Source organism: Dipodomys spectabilis, unplaced genomic scaffold, assembly GCF_019054845.1.
Source record: "Dipodomys spectabilis isolate Male_0828 unplaced genomic scaffold, ASM1905484v1 ptg000009l, whole genome shotgun sequence".
Classification (NCBI taxonomy): domain Eukaryota; kingdom Metazoa; phylum Chordata; class Mammalia; order Rodentia; family Heteromyidae; genus Dipodomys; species Dipodomys spectabilis.
In genome coordinates, this window is record NW_024870686.1 from 6,314,698 (window position 1) to 6,326,838 (window position 12,141).

Below are 12,141 nucleotides of genomic sequence, written 5' to 3' on the forward strand. Positions count from 1 at the left end.
ACAATCAAGATAATTTATCACTAGATAAAATAAGGTCAAACATGGGTATTTATGTTCTCAGCCTTAATGACTATAGCTAGAAATATAGATCTAGACAATATGCCTGTTCTATAAATACATTCATATAAACCCTCTACAAATGTTATAAATTGTCAATATTATGTCAATGATGAAGTCTAAATCTAGTGAGAGTTCTACTGTACAAAGAGACCCCCATAACTTGTCATAATAGATACTATTATTTACATAATAGATACTATTATTTACATTTAAATAGAAAGTTGATTTAATACATTCTTTACTATGATACTGTGCTTTTTATGTCCTGTGCCAGTATTGGGGTTTGAACTCAGGGCCTGGGTGCTGTCACTAAGCTTTTTTGCCCAAGGTTAGCACTGGAGCCACAGCTCCACTTGTGGATTTTTCCTGGTTAGTTGCATTCACTGCCTGGGCTGGCTTCAAACTATAATCTTCAGATCTAAGCTCTAACTCAGTCGTGGTTACAGTTGTAGGCCACTGGGGTCCAACTTGTGCTGTTTCTTTATTAACTACAGCTAATAGATCCTAAAGAGAAAATCTCTGTATCCACCTGTCATTTACAATGGATAAATAGTAAATTATTCTATTACTTTCATTAAGACACAAAATATATATTTCCAGATAAAAATTTTCACGTCACCATATCCAGTTAATAACATTTTATTACTTACTGTTATAATAAGGTTGAGATAGACAGTGAAAAGCATGAAAGAATTTAACAAGTTGCCACAAAACCACCTAACTTCTAAAACAACACCTTAATCCTAAATTAAAGTCAGTGATAAGTAACAGATTTGAATAATTTCAGATATAGTTCAGTAATTACCTTCATTATCTTCTTCTTCTGCTTCTTCAACTTCTTCTTCTTCTTGTTCTTCTTTTCCTTCTTCAACTTCATCTTTATTTTTATCTTCTTCAGTAGGAAAACTCAAATTTCTTTCCATTTTTAAGCACTGAGAATGAACTGACTCTACAGGGCTACTGTTTAAATCTTCTAAAGACTGAAAATATAAAAGAAATTTTAAAAGTAAAACTGCTGCTAGTATAGTAGCATTTTCAACAATCACAAAAGGGATATTATTAACAATTTTCTCAAGGTTGGCAGATGTACAAGCAACAATACAAAAAAAAAATGTGAGCTCCTCTATAATTGTGCTCAAGAATGACTTTCACAGCACAAAGCTAAAGATGGAATTAACCAACATAAACAAGGGAAAACAGGGGAAAGTAGTCATAAAATTTAAATTTGCATAATTTAAAATATTTCTCTTTATTGTACTTCAATGATTTCTCCCAAGAGGTAAGTGTGTATTCTAATGGAATTTTTGTAGTGAGTTTCTCTATATCTCCTGTGACTCAGTCACACTCTTCTTAAGTAAGGATAAAACATCAACTAAAAGCAAATAAAAAATTTGGAAATTGTCAAAAATAAAAACAAAATCAAGTAAGTTTAAGAAATAAATATTACATATGTAAAATAACAATTTGCCTTGATATTTTATCCCCTAAATAAGGATGATGAATGTCCAAAAAACTCTTTATCTATAAAAATTTTTACTAAGAAGTGATGTAGAATATTCAACCAAATGCTCACTTTTCTCTTCTTATCAAACCTTCCAATTAGTATTTTGACCTGAAGAGTTCACCAACAAAGTATATTTACTTTAGGGGAAAAAGCAATTCGCTTTCTAGTATTTTTCTTCAAACTGATAAATATTCAGAGAACATTATAAAAACAGGATTCTCTAATACAAGCATTAAGGTAACCATCTAAGAGACTTAATATATCTGCTTGTAGAAGTCTACAAACGTCCTATAAATGCTCCACTTATACAGCATTAATCAGAAATCACTGAAAATTATGTTTTAGCTTATGTTCCTTAAATACTTGAGTGAACGTCAAGATTCTTTACTCAGCTTTATGCAGTAGCTTAAATAAAAATCCCAAATATTAACTCTGAATTTCAAAGACATTATAAAATAGCCTCCCAACGTTACATGGTTAATAAGTGGAGGGATTTAAATCTACATCTTAATTCAAAATTTACAATGTTAATTATCACGGTAATTGCACACACAAAAAAAAACTTTACTAGTAAAACATAGTAAAGTTGAACTATTAAAAAGTTATATAGAATCAATATTAAAAAGCCATAATAAAGAACTAGAGGTGTGTCTCAAGTGATAGAGTACTATTTATTTTTGTCAATTATGGGATGTGAACTCAGGGTGTCAGGTGCTGTCCTTGAGCTCTTTTCATCAAGGCTAGTGAGGTACAACTCTGAGCCATGGTGCCACTTCCAGTTTTCTGGTGGGTGAGAGTCTCGAGGACATTACTGCCTGGGCTGACTTTGAATGGTGATCCGCAGATCTCAGCCTCCTGAGTAGCTAAGATTCCAGGAGTCAGCCACCAGCACCAAGACAGAACACTATTTATAAACAAAAAAGGCCAAGTAAGAGCACAAGGCCCTGAGTTCAAGTCCCAATAAGAGGAACAACAATAATAACAACAAAAGCCATAATAAATAACACTCAAGAAAATGAGAACTTCCAAATAAAAGGAGAATGGAAAAAAGGGAAATCAATTTCAATCCTGGACAGTTTAGTCACTAGCAAATTTTAGAAAAAGATTAAAAGTCAAAGAAAAAAAGAACATAAAAGCTGGGAATGGTGGCATTAACAGGCTGAGAAATATAGCACAAGCAGCAGAGTGCTTGCTTAACACACTGTTCGACAAAAGACAATCATATAGAAGATGTACTTAAAAATTAGCATATGATTTCAATAGACCAAATAAAAAGATGTGAACTGGGATTAACTCTACCACTAAATAACTAGTATCAGCTAGGTGCCAGTGGCTCACACCTGTAATCCTACTCAGAAGGCTGAGATCTGAGGATCATAGTTTAAAGCCAGCCTGGACAAGAAAGTCTGCCAGACTCTTATCTCCAATAAGCCACCAGTGGCTTATTGTGGTGAAGTAGTAGAGCGCTAGCCTTGAGCTGAAGAGCTGAGGGACAGTGCCCAGGCCCAGAGTTCAAGCCCCACAACCGACAAAAAACAACAACAACAATTCAATTTCACTGTAGTGGGATATGATTGGAAATGAGGTCATATTTTAATTAAGTGTCCTTTGGGAAGAACTTGAAGTAAGTTTTCTATAATTTTCAACATACCTTCAGCATCTCCATTTCTAAATCTTCATCACTTTCAATTATGTAAGATGAATCATGTTCATTATTGTTGACTGAAGAATGCTTTTTAAAAAAGTATTTCAAACATTAGTTTCAGTATAATTGCTTCTATACTTACATTTCTACAAAATAAAATATAATTAATTTTATAGTCTCTGCCAAAAAATAAAGTTCCTATACACTAAATACCTTTAGACATATTCCTCCTCCCGGCATAAGGCATGTTTATTTGTTCATATAACAGGTACATAGAAAAGTAGAGGAAGAGGAGAACATAAACAACAGAATCAAAGAGGATGAAAAATTTATAGACAAACTAGATAAACAGACTTTATAAAATCTCCACTTAAAATGAAAATACTAAGTGAAAAGTTCATTCATGGTTTGACAATGTCAAGCAAACTGTGTCTCCCAAACTTTTTGAGTATAGCAAGCAACCTTTTCAGAATGTAGAAAACCTCTGTGCAATATCAAAACCAATTTTTCTTTTACACCCACTGATTGGAAAAAAGGGGGGGGGGGTATTACTTGTAATATCAAATGAATCTGTATTTTGCAAAGAATACTTACATACATTTGAAAAAATGTCTGATAGGTTATTTGCTTAGTCTATTGCTGAAATTTGGTTATGAGGACTCTGCAATATCTTGGTAATCACTAAAAAGCAAGTGCCCCACAGAATAGGAATTCACACAATCGATGCTTACAGAAAACAGAGCCCCTAATATGCTTACTATTGAAATAAGAAATGAGAAAAAGCCTTAATTAATATGCAAGATCTAAAACTAAAACAGATTTTTTAAAAGATTTTAACTATAAAAGTCCTCATTTTCAAAAAGTTTTAAATTGAAAGAAAATTATACTAATAAGTATCAGAAAATAACAATGGCAAAAACTGCTGTATGAAATTATGATCATAATGCTGTATTGTATGAATCATGATCACGATGCTGTATAAAAACATATTCTTAAATATATCTAATAAGAATTTTTATTGTTTTGTTTTTGTTTTTGTTTTTTCCGGTCATAGGGCCTGAACTCTGTGCCTGAATACTGTCCCTCAGGTCTTCAGCTCAAGGTTAGCTCTACCACTTGAGCCACAGCGCCACTTTAGCTTTTTCTGCTTATGTGGTGCTGAGGAATTGAACCCAGGGCCTCGTGCATGCAAGGCAAGCATTCTACCGCTGAGTCACCTTCCCAGCCCTAATAAGAATTTTTTAGAAATTGAGTAACAGCAGATAAAGACAGTTTTTTTTATTATCTTTAGTTGCATAAAGGAGGTTACAAAAATATTGTTTCTTAAAAAGGGCACCTAAGTCACACATGGTGGATTGAGAATGCTTTTTATGGAGGTACTGGGGTTTGAACTCAGCCTTAGCAGGCTCCATACCACTTGAATGACATCTGCAACCCTTTTTAGGTTTTTAGTTGTCTGGGGTTTTTAGTATCTTCAAATCAGGTCTCATGTTTTTTACTCAGGCTAGGCTACACTGTGATCTTCCCATTTACACATCCCATACAGTTGGGATGACCAGGCATACACCATCACACTTATTTCTGGTGGTTAAAATTAGGTTTCTTAACTATTTTGCCTGAGTTGGCCTCAAACCCAATCTGCCTCCTGAATGGTTGGAATTATAGATGTGAGATTATTTTAGTACAATTAAGTATATACAGTGAGCTTACAATGAACTTACAAATTCAATAAAAATTATTACTAAAACAGTGTAGAGAATTTCTCCAATACTGAAGGCTTTCTCCTCCAAAAATCTGAGAAGTAAATACCCTTAATGAATGACATCAAAATATAAAAGTTTAATTGTAAAAAGAAATAAAAACCACAAAATTCCAAGAAATATGGGCATCATTTTTTTGTTGGTTTTTTCCTCAATTGCTAGGGATTGAATTCAGGGCACAAACACTGTCCCTGATCTTTTTTGCTCAAAGTTAGCAACCCAACACATTTTAGTCAGGCTCCTGACTAGCTAGGATAACAAATGTGAGCCACTGGCACAGGGCAAAAATAGTCATTTTAAGTAATTAGTATGCTAATAAAAAAGAAATGAAAAATTAAGAAAAAAGAGGTCTTTGTAGATGACAGTAATGACAACTGTTACTTAAAAAAAAACATTTTTGTACAAGCCCTGAGTTCAAGCCCTAGGACTGGCATTGAAAAGAACTGTTTTTAGTTAGACAAATAGACTCAACCTTATAATCCTAGATAACTTGGAGGAACAGATCAAAGCCAGCTTTGATCTTCACAGCCAGACACCACTGGCTCACACATGTAATCCTAATTAGCTGGGAGGCTGAAAATGGAAGAATTGAGGTGAGTGATGAGCTTGAGCAGAAAAATTCACACAGGACCCACAGTGGCTTGTGCCTATCATCCTAAACTACACTGAAACAGTAAGTTTAAGGAGACTGTGATACCAGGCCGGCATGGGCAGTAAAGTCCAAGAGACTTCATCTCCACAAAGGAAAACTGAAGGTGGTGTGGCTCAAACCTGTGAATCCAGAGTCAACTGAAACATGAAAATGGGGATAGGAACTCAGGTACAAACCCAGAAGAAAAATAAGACCCTACCCTAAAAACAACCAGTAAATGAATATAGGGCTAGAGTGCATAGTTCAACAGTATTGGAACCAGCCTGGCTGAGTTCAAAGCAGGTATTCATTAAAAACATTTCATACTAGCAACGAAGACATTCTTTTTGAGGAAATTAAAAATTGCACCAAAAAATCAGGTTTAGAAGAGCAAACATACATAAAGAATCCATAAAAAAGCACTATTATGTAGAAGACATAGAAATAATAAAATAACAAATTATAAAAGTACAATAGTGTCTACTGGCACTATAAAATACTTCCACTAGACAATGCATTTATTGCATTATGTCTGAAGCAGTAAAGCCTGGCTCACAAGCTAGTCAGCCCTCTATCTTTACAGGTAAAATTTGTAGATAAAAAACAGAAAGTACATCTGTTCATATCTGTCCCTGGGTACTTGGACCAATATGATGCAGAAACAGAAGTTGCAATGGACACTGATTATATCACGTACAGCCTAAACTATTTACAATGTGCCCTTTTACAAAACAAAGTCAGCCAACTCCCACTAAAGGAAAAAAAGTGTTTGCACTTTATTCAGTACCTCAGTGCATTGGTGGGAAAAATCACTGAGAGTTGGTTTCTCATTCAGCTGTTCCAATATTTGAAGTTCATACTCTGTAATATCTAATGACATTTGGCATGTTCTTTCCATGTTTTCTTTCAACTTATTATTTTCGAATTCATCTTCCAACTCTTCTTCTTGTTTCACTTTTACAAGTACATCATGTCCACCATGTTTAACTAGATTATCCAGTGATGTATCCCATGTCTCATCCTTATCTTCAGTAAGAATTTTTTCTGTAGTTTCTTTCTGCTGTTCTCTACCAACAGTTGAATCCTCCAACGATACATTAAAATGACTACTGGGCCTCACTTCGGTGGTGATTTTTGTAGGACCAAACAGAATCTTCCTCAGTGAAAACAGACTTTCTGAAATATTCTTCAATAAAATAGAAACCCTTAAAAAAAATAAGAAAGATTATTCAACTTCAATTGAATTAACTCAGGACAAGTTTTAAAGCTTTCTCCTGTATAAAATTTTACAAACTGAATTCTACTTAAAGAATCACAGATTCATCATTCCCTAATGCCTATCTATGATTGAACCTGATAGACTAGGCTACTAAAACAGCTATGTACTTCTACATTCAACAGCTGATTAATTTGCTCACTAAGAGTTGGCAGTATTTGGTTCCAAAATTATTTATTCCAGCTATACCTTTTTAATGGTAATTAATCTAATTCAATGGGAATTAAGTCAATGATTCACAAAAAGGAAAGAACTCAGTAAATTCTGAGTTGAACATAAGAAGAAAGCCTAACAAATTTCTTTTTAAAATGTTTAGTTAGGGGCTGGGAAGGTGGTTCAGTGGTAGAGTGCTTGCCTTGCATGCCAGAGGCCCTGGGTTTGATTCCTCAGCACCACATGAGCAAAAAGAAAAAAGCCAGAAGTGGCATTGTGGCTCAAGTGGTAGAGCGCTAGCCTTGAGCTGAAGAGCTGAGGGACAGTGGCCAGGCCCAGAGTTCAGGCACCATGACCGGACCCAAAAAAACAAACAAAAAAAGATAAAAAGTGAAAAAAATAATAATAATAAATAAAAAAATTAAAATAAAGTTCTGTTAACAGGATGGGAAGGGGCTCAGTGGTAGAGTGCTTGCCTTGCATGCATGAGGCCCTGGGTCCAATTCCTCAGCACCACATAAGCAGAAAAAGCCAGAAGTGGTGCTGTGGCTCAAGTGGTACAGCACTAACCTTGAGCTGAAGAGCTGAGGGACAGTGCGCCCAGGCCCAGAGTTCAGGCCTGATGACCAATAAATAAATAAATAAATAAAGTTGTTAGCTACATTCAAAATAAATATGAAGCCAGGCACTGGTGGCTCACACCTGTAATCCTAGCTACTCAGGAGGTTGAGATCTGAGGATCACAGTTCAAAGCCAGCCAGGGTAGGAAAGCCTGTGAGATTCTTATCTCCAATAAACCATCAGAAAACCCGAAGTGGTGCTGTGGCTCTAGTGGTAGAATGCTAGCCTTGAGCTGAAGAGTTGAGGGACAGTGCCCAGGCCCAGAGTTTAGGCCCCACAACCCACAAATAAATAAATAAATAAACAAATAAATGTGAAAGTCTAGAAGAAAAGTAAAGATTTCAAGGAATCTAAACTGACATTTCTTGAACATTTTAAATTTCCATTCCATCTCAAAGAAAATGCAATTTGAAATTGTAGGTGACACATTTTGATTATTTTATCTCATGGTTTGATTCAAGTTTTGTTTTTTTTTTTTTCGTTATGGGGCTTGAACTCTGGGTCTGGCACTGTCCCTTAGCTCTTCAGCTCAAGGCTAGCTCTCTACCACTTGAGCCACAGCGCCACTTCCAGCTTTTTCTGTTTACTTGGTGCTGAGGAATCAAACCCAGGGCCTCATATGCATGAGGCAAGCACTCTATCACTGAGCCACCTTCCCAGCCCTGATCCAACTTTTCAACTCACTGATCAATTGAAAATTTAACACATAAGAGTCCTAATGCTATACTACCCCGGTTATTAGGAAATGCAAAGACCTGGAAAAAATCATATTAAGTGATATAGGTCCCATGGTTGCAATAATTATAGTATACATTTAGAATAATTTTATCAGATAAGCAGAAAAGCTCAAAAGCTATGTACATGACCATATAAGATAATACTAAGCAAAATGAACCCCAAGATACAGACACAAGAGGTCTTTCTCTATTGTTATTCTTTTTAATGTACTATGTGATTTTTTTTGTTCTTTTGCATGTTCTTCTGCAATTGGCATATCCCCCTTTGATTTTGGTACCCTGAATCTTGTATATACATTTCTCTAATTTGGAGAGGGAAAGAGGAATAACAAAAAGCTGAAACAAGGACACAGGATGACCCACTGCAACGATACCCATAAGACTCTATACTGGAAATAACTTTACAACTTTGGGGGGGAGGGTGTAAGGTAGGCGGGGAGGGAAGGGATAATGGAAGAACAACAAAGGAGAGGTAACAATGCTCTACAAGAAATGTACTCATTACCTTACACTGTAACTGTAACCCCTCTGTACAGCATCTTTACAATAAAATAAAATTTTTAAAGAAGAGTACTAATGCTATTTTTAATACTATTTTGCATCTTCAAGATCTCAAAATCTGAACTCACATTTTTTTTTTTTTTAGGGGTTGGTGTTTGTTTATTTTGATTTCTTGCCTTTAAATATGGCCTGGACTGCAATGCTTGGTAAGAAATGTATGCATTATCCTGCCCATGTAATTGTAACCCCTCTGTACAGGATGCTCTCAAATAAAATAAAATAAAATTTAAAAAATAAATAAATAAATAAATATGGCCTGGAAAGCGAGGCTGATGCATCTTGCTTTTGTTCCCATCTCTCACAAAAGTGTACTCAGTGCTTGTCATTTACTAGAGGCTCTCCTAGGCAGGGAGACATCCCAGGGAGCCAGAAAAGGTAGCGCTTCCTAGCTGCGTGACTGCAAAAGCCGCTGGTTCTGAATATGCTCTTGGCCCTCGCCCCACCCATCTTCTGTATGGGACTCCTCCACAAACCTCGGCTCCCTTTTTTTTTTTTTTTTTTTTTTATTGTAAAGCTACTATACAGAGGGTTACAGTTACATGAGTGAGGTAATGAGTACACTTCCTCTTGAACATTGTTACCCCCTCCATTGTTTTCCTCCTACCATCCACTCCCTCCCTCCCTTCCCCGAGGTTCTTTTTTTTTTTTTTGATTGTGATTAAATGATTACATAATTTCAAAGTCACAAGTTCATTCTAACTTCCCTGGAGCAAATTATCTACCACAGTCTGTAATATATAACAGTGTTCACATGTTATATACCATATTTGTGATCAGCAGCATGGGGATATTTAGTAGTGGTTCAACCAGATGAGCGGGAGTTCTTTGTTTCTTAAGTCCTGTTAGTTTTGTCGTATCACCTAACCTTTTGGATTTAGCATCCACTTATCAGGGAGACCATGTACCGTTTGTCTCTTCATTCTTGGCTTACCTCGCTCAACATGATTCCTTCTAGCTCCATCCATTTCCCTGCAAATGCCATTATTTTGTCATTTCTAATGGCTGCATAATATTCCATTGTGTATAGATACCACAATTTTTGGATCCATTCACCTGTGGTGGGGCACCTAGGTTGTTTCCATATCCTAGCTATTGCGAACAGTGCTACAATAAACATGGAGGTGCACGTGTCCTTGTATATTGGTTCCTGTTGTTCAGGGTAGATGCCTAGAAGTGGTATGACTGGGTCGTAAGGGAGGTCAATCTTTAGCTTTCTAAGGACCCTCCAGACTGCTTTCCAAAGTGGTTGTATAAGTGTACATTCCCACCAGCAGTGTAATAGGGTTCCTCTTTCTCCACATCCCCTCCAGCATTTGTTGTTGGCTGATTTGTGGATGTGGGACATTCTGACTGGGGTAAGGTGGTATCTCAGGGTTGTCTTTATTTGCATTTCCTTCACCACCAGGGATGATGAACATTTCCTCATGTGTTTCTTTGCCATTTTTATTTCTTCATTTGAGAAGTCCCTCTTTAGTTCCCTTGCCCATTTAGTAATTGGTTTGTTAGGTTTGGGAGGGATTAGTTTCTTGAGTTCCCTGTATATACAGGATGTTAACCCCTTGTCTGATATATTGCTGGTAAATATTTTTTCCCAATTAGTTGGTTGTCTTTCTAGCTTAGTTGCGATAGATTTAGCTGTGCAGAAACTTTTTATTGTAAGGTAGTCCCATTTGTCGAGTCTCTCTCCAACTTGTTGTTACCCTGGGACTCTGTTCAGGAAGTTCCTTCCTGTGCCTATTAGTTCAAGTGTCTCTCCTACTCTATCCTGCAGTAGTTTCAGAGATTCAGGTTTAATGTTAAGGTCTTTAATCCATTTTGAGTTGATGTTGGTGCATGGTGATAGGCTGGGGTCCACTTTTAGTTTTCTGCATGTGGCTGCCCAGTTTTCCCAGCACCAGCGGTTGAAGAGGCTGTGTTTCTTCCATTGTATGTCTTTGGCTCCTTTGTCGAATATCAGCTGGCTGTAGGCCTGTGGATTTATATCTGGATCTTCTATTCTGTTCCATTGGTCTTCGGGTCTGTTTTTGTGCCAGTACCATGCTGTCTTTGTGATTATAGCTCTGTAGTAGAGTTTGAAGTTCGGCATGGATAGCCCTTCCATATTGTCTTTATCCCCTAGAATTGTTTTGGCTATTCTAGGTCTTTTGTTGTTCCATATAAATTTTTGGACTGTTTTCTGTATTTCAGTGATGTACGTCATTGGGATTTTAATAGGAATTGCATTGAATTTGTATATTAGTTTTGGAAGTATCACCATCTTTACTATATTAAGTCGGCCTATCCAGGAGCATGGGAGGTCTTTCCATTTCCTAGTGTCTTTCTTTCTTTAACTTTTTATAGTTCTCATTAAATAGTTCTTTTACATCTTTGGTTAGGTTAATTCCTAAATATTTTATTTTTTGGGAGGTTATTGTGAATGGGGTTGCTCCCTTTATTTCCCTCTCTTCCTGTGCGTTATCAGTGTATAGGAAGGCAACTGATTTTTGTGGGTTTATTTTGTATCCTGCTATTTTGCCGAAGTGACTTATGATTTCTAAAAGTTTGGGGATGGAGTTTTTGGGATCGTGGAGGTATAGTATCATGTCATCTGCAAAAAGGGATAGTTTCACTTCTTCTTTCCCTATGCGGATCCCTTTAATGTCTTTTTCTTGCCTTATTGCCCTGGCTAAGGGTTCTAGGACTATGTTGAAGAGGAGTGGAGACAGTGGACATCCTTGCCTTGTTCCTGTTTTTAGGAGGATTGGTTGTAGCTTTTCCCCATTAAGTATAATATTGGCTATTGGTCTGTCATAAATGGCTTTTATTGTTTTTAGAAATGTTCCTTCTATTCCTATTTTCTCCAGAGCTTTTAGCATGAATGAATGTTGAATTTTATCAAAGGCCTTTTCTGCATCTGTGGCGATAATCATGTGATTCTTGACCTTTGCTCTGTTGATATGCTGGATTACATTTATTGACTTACGTATGTTAAACCATCCCTGTGTCTCTGGGATGAAGCCTACCTGATCATAGTGTATTATTTTTTTAATGTGTTTCTGGATTCTGTTAGCTAGAATCTTGTTAAGGATCTTTGCATCTGTGTTCATCAAGGAGATTGGCCTGTAATTCTCCTTTTTGGTTGGGTCTTTGCCTGGTTTGGGGATGAGTGTGATATTGGCTTCGTAGAATGAGTTTGGGATAGCTCCCTCCTTCT

The 12,141-nt window shown here is 36.4% G+C and overlaps 1 protein-coding gene across 1 annotated transcript in view; it reads right to left on the bottom strand.

The window, feature by feature from the left end:
• Positions 1–12,141, bottom strand: part of Wrn (WRN RecQ like helicase) — a 133,746-nt gene that overhangs the window by 74,154 nt on the left and 47,451 nt on the right. Inside the window, exons 9-11 of the mRNA XM_042701966.1 lie at positions 6,388–6,805; positions 3,216–3,296; positions 902–1,040 (exon numbers count right to left, since the gene is read on the bottom strand). Of these exons, the coding sequence (XP_042557900.1) occupies positions 902–1,040; positions 3,216–3,296; positions 6,388–6,805 (638 nt within the window). The remainder of the gene's footprint in view (positions 1–901; positions 1,041–3,215; positions 3,297–6,387; positions 6,806–12,141) is intronic.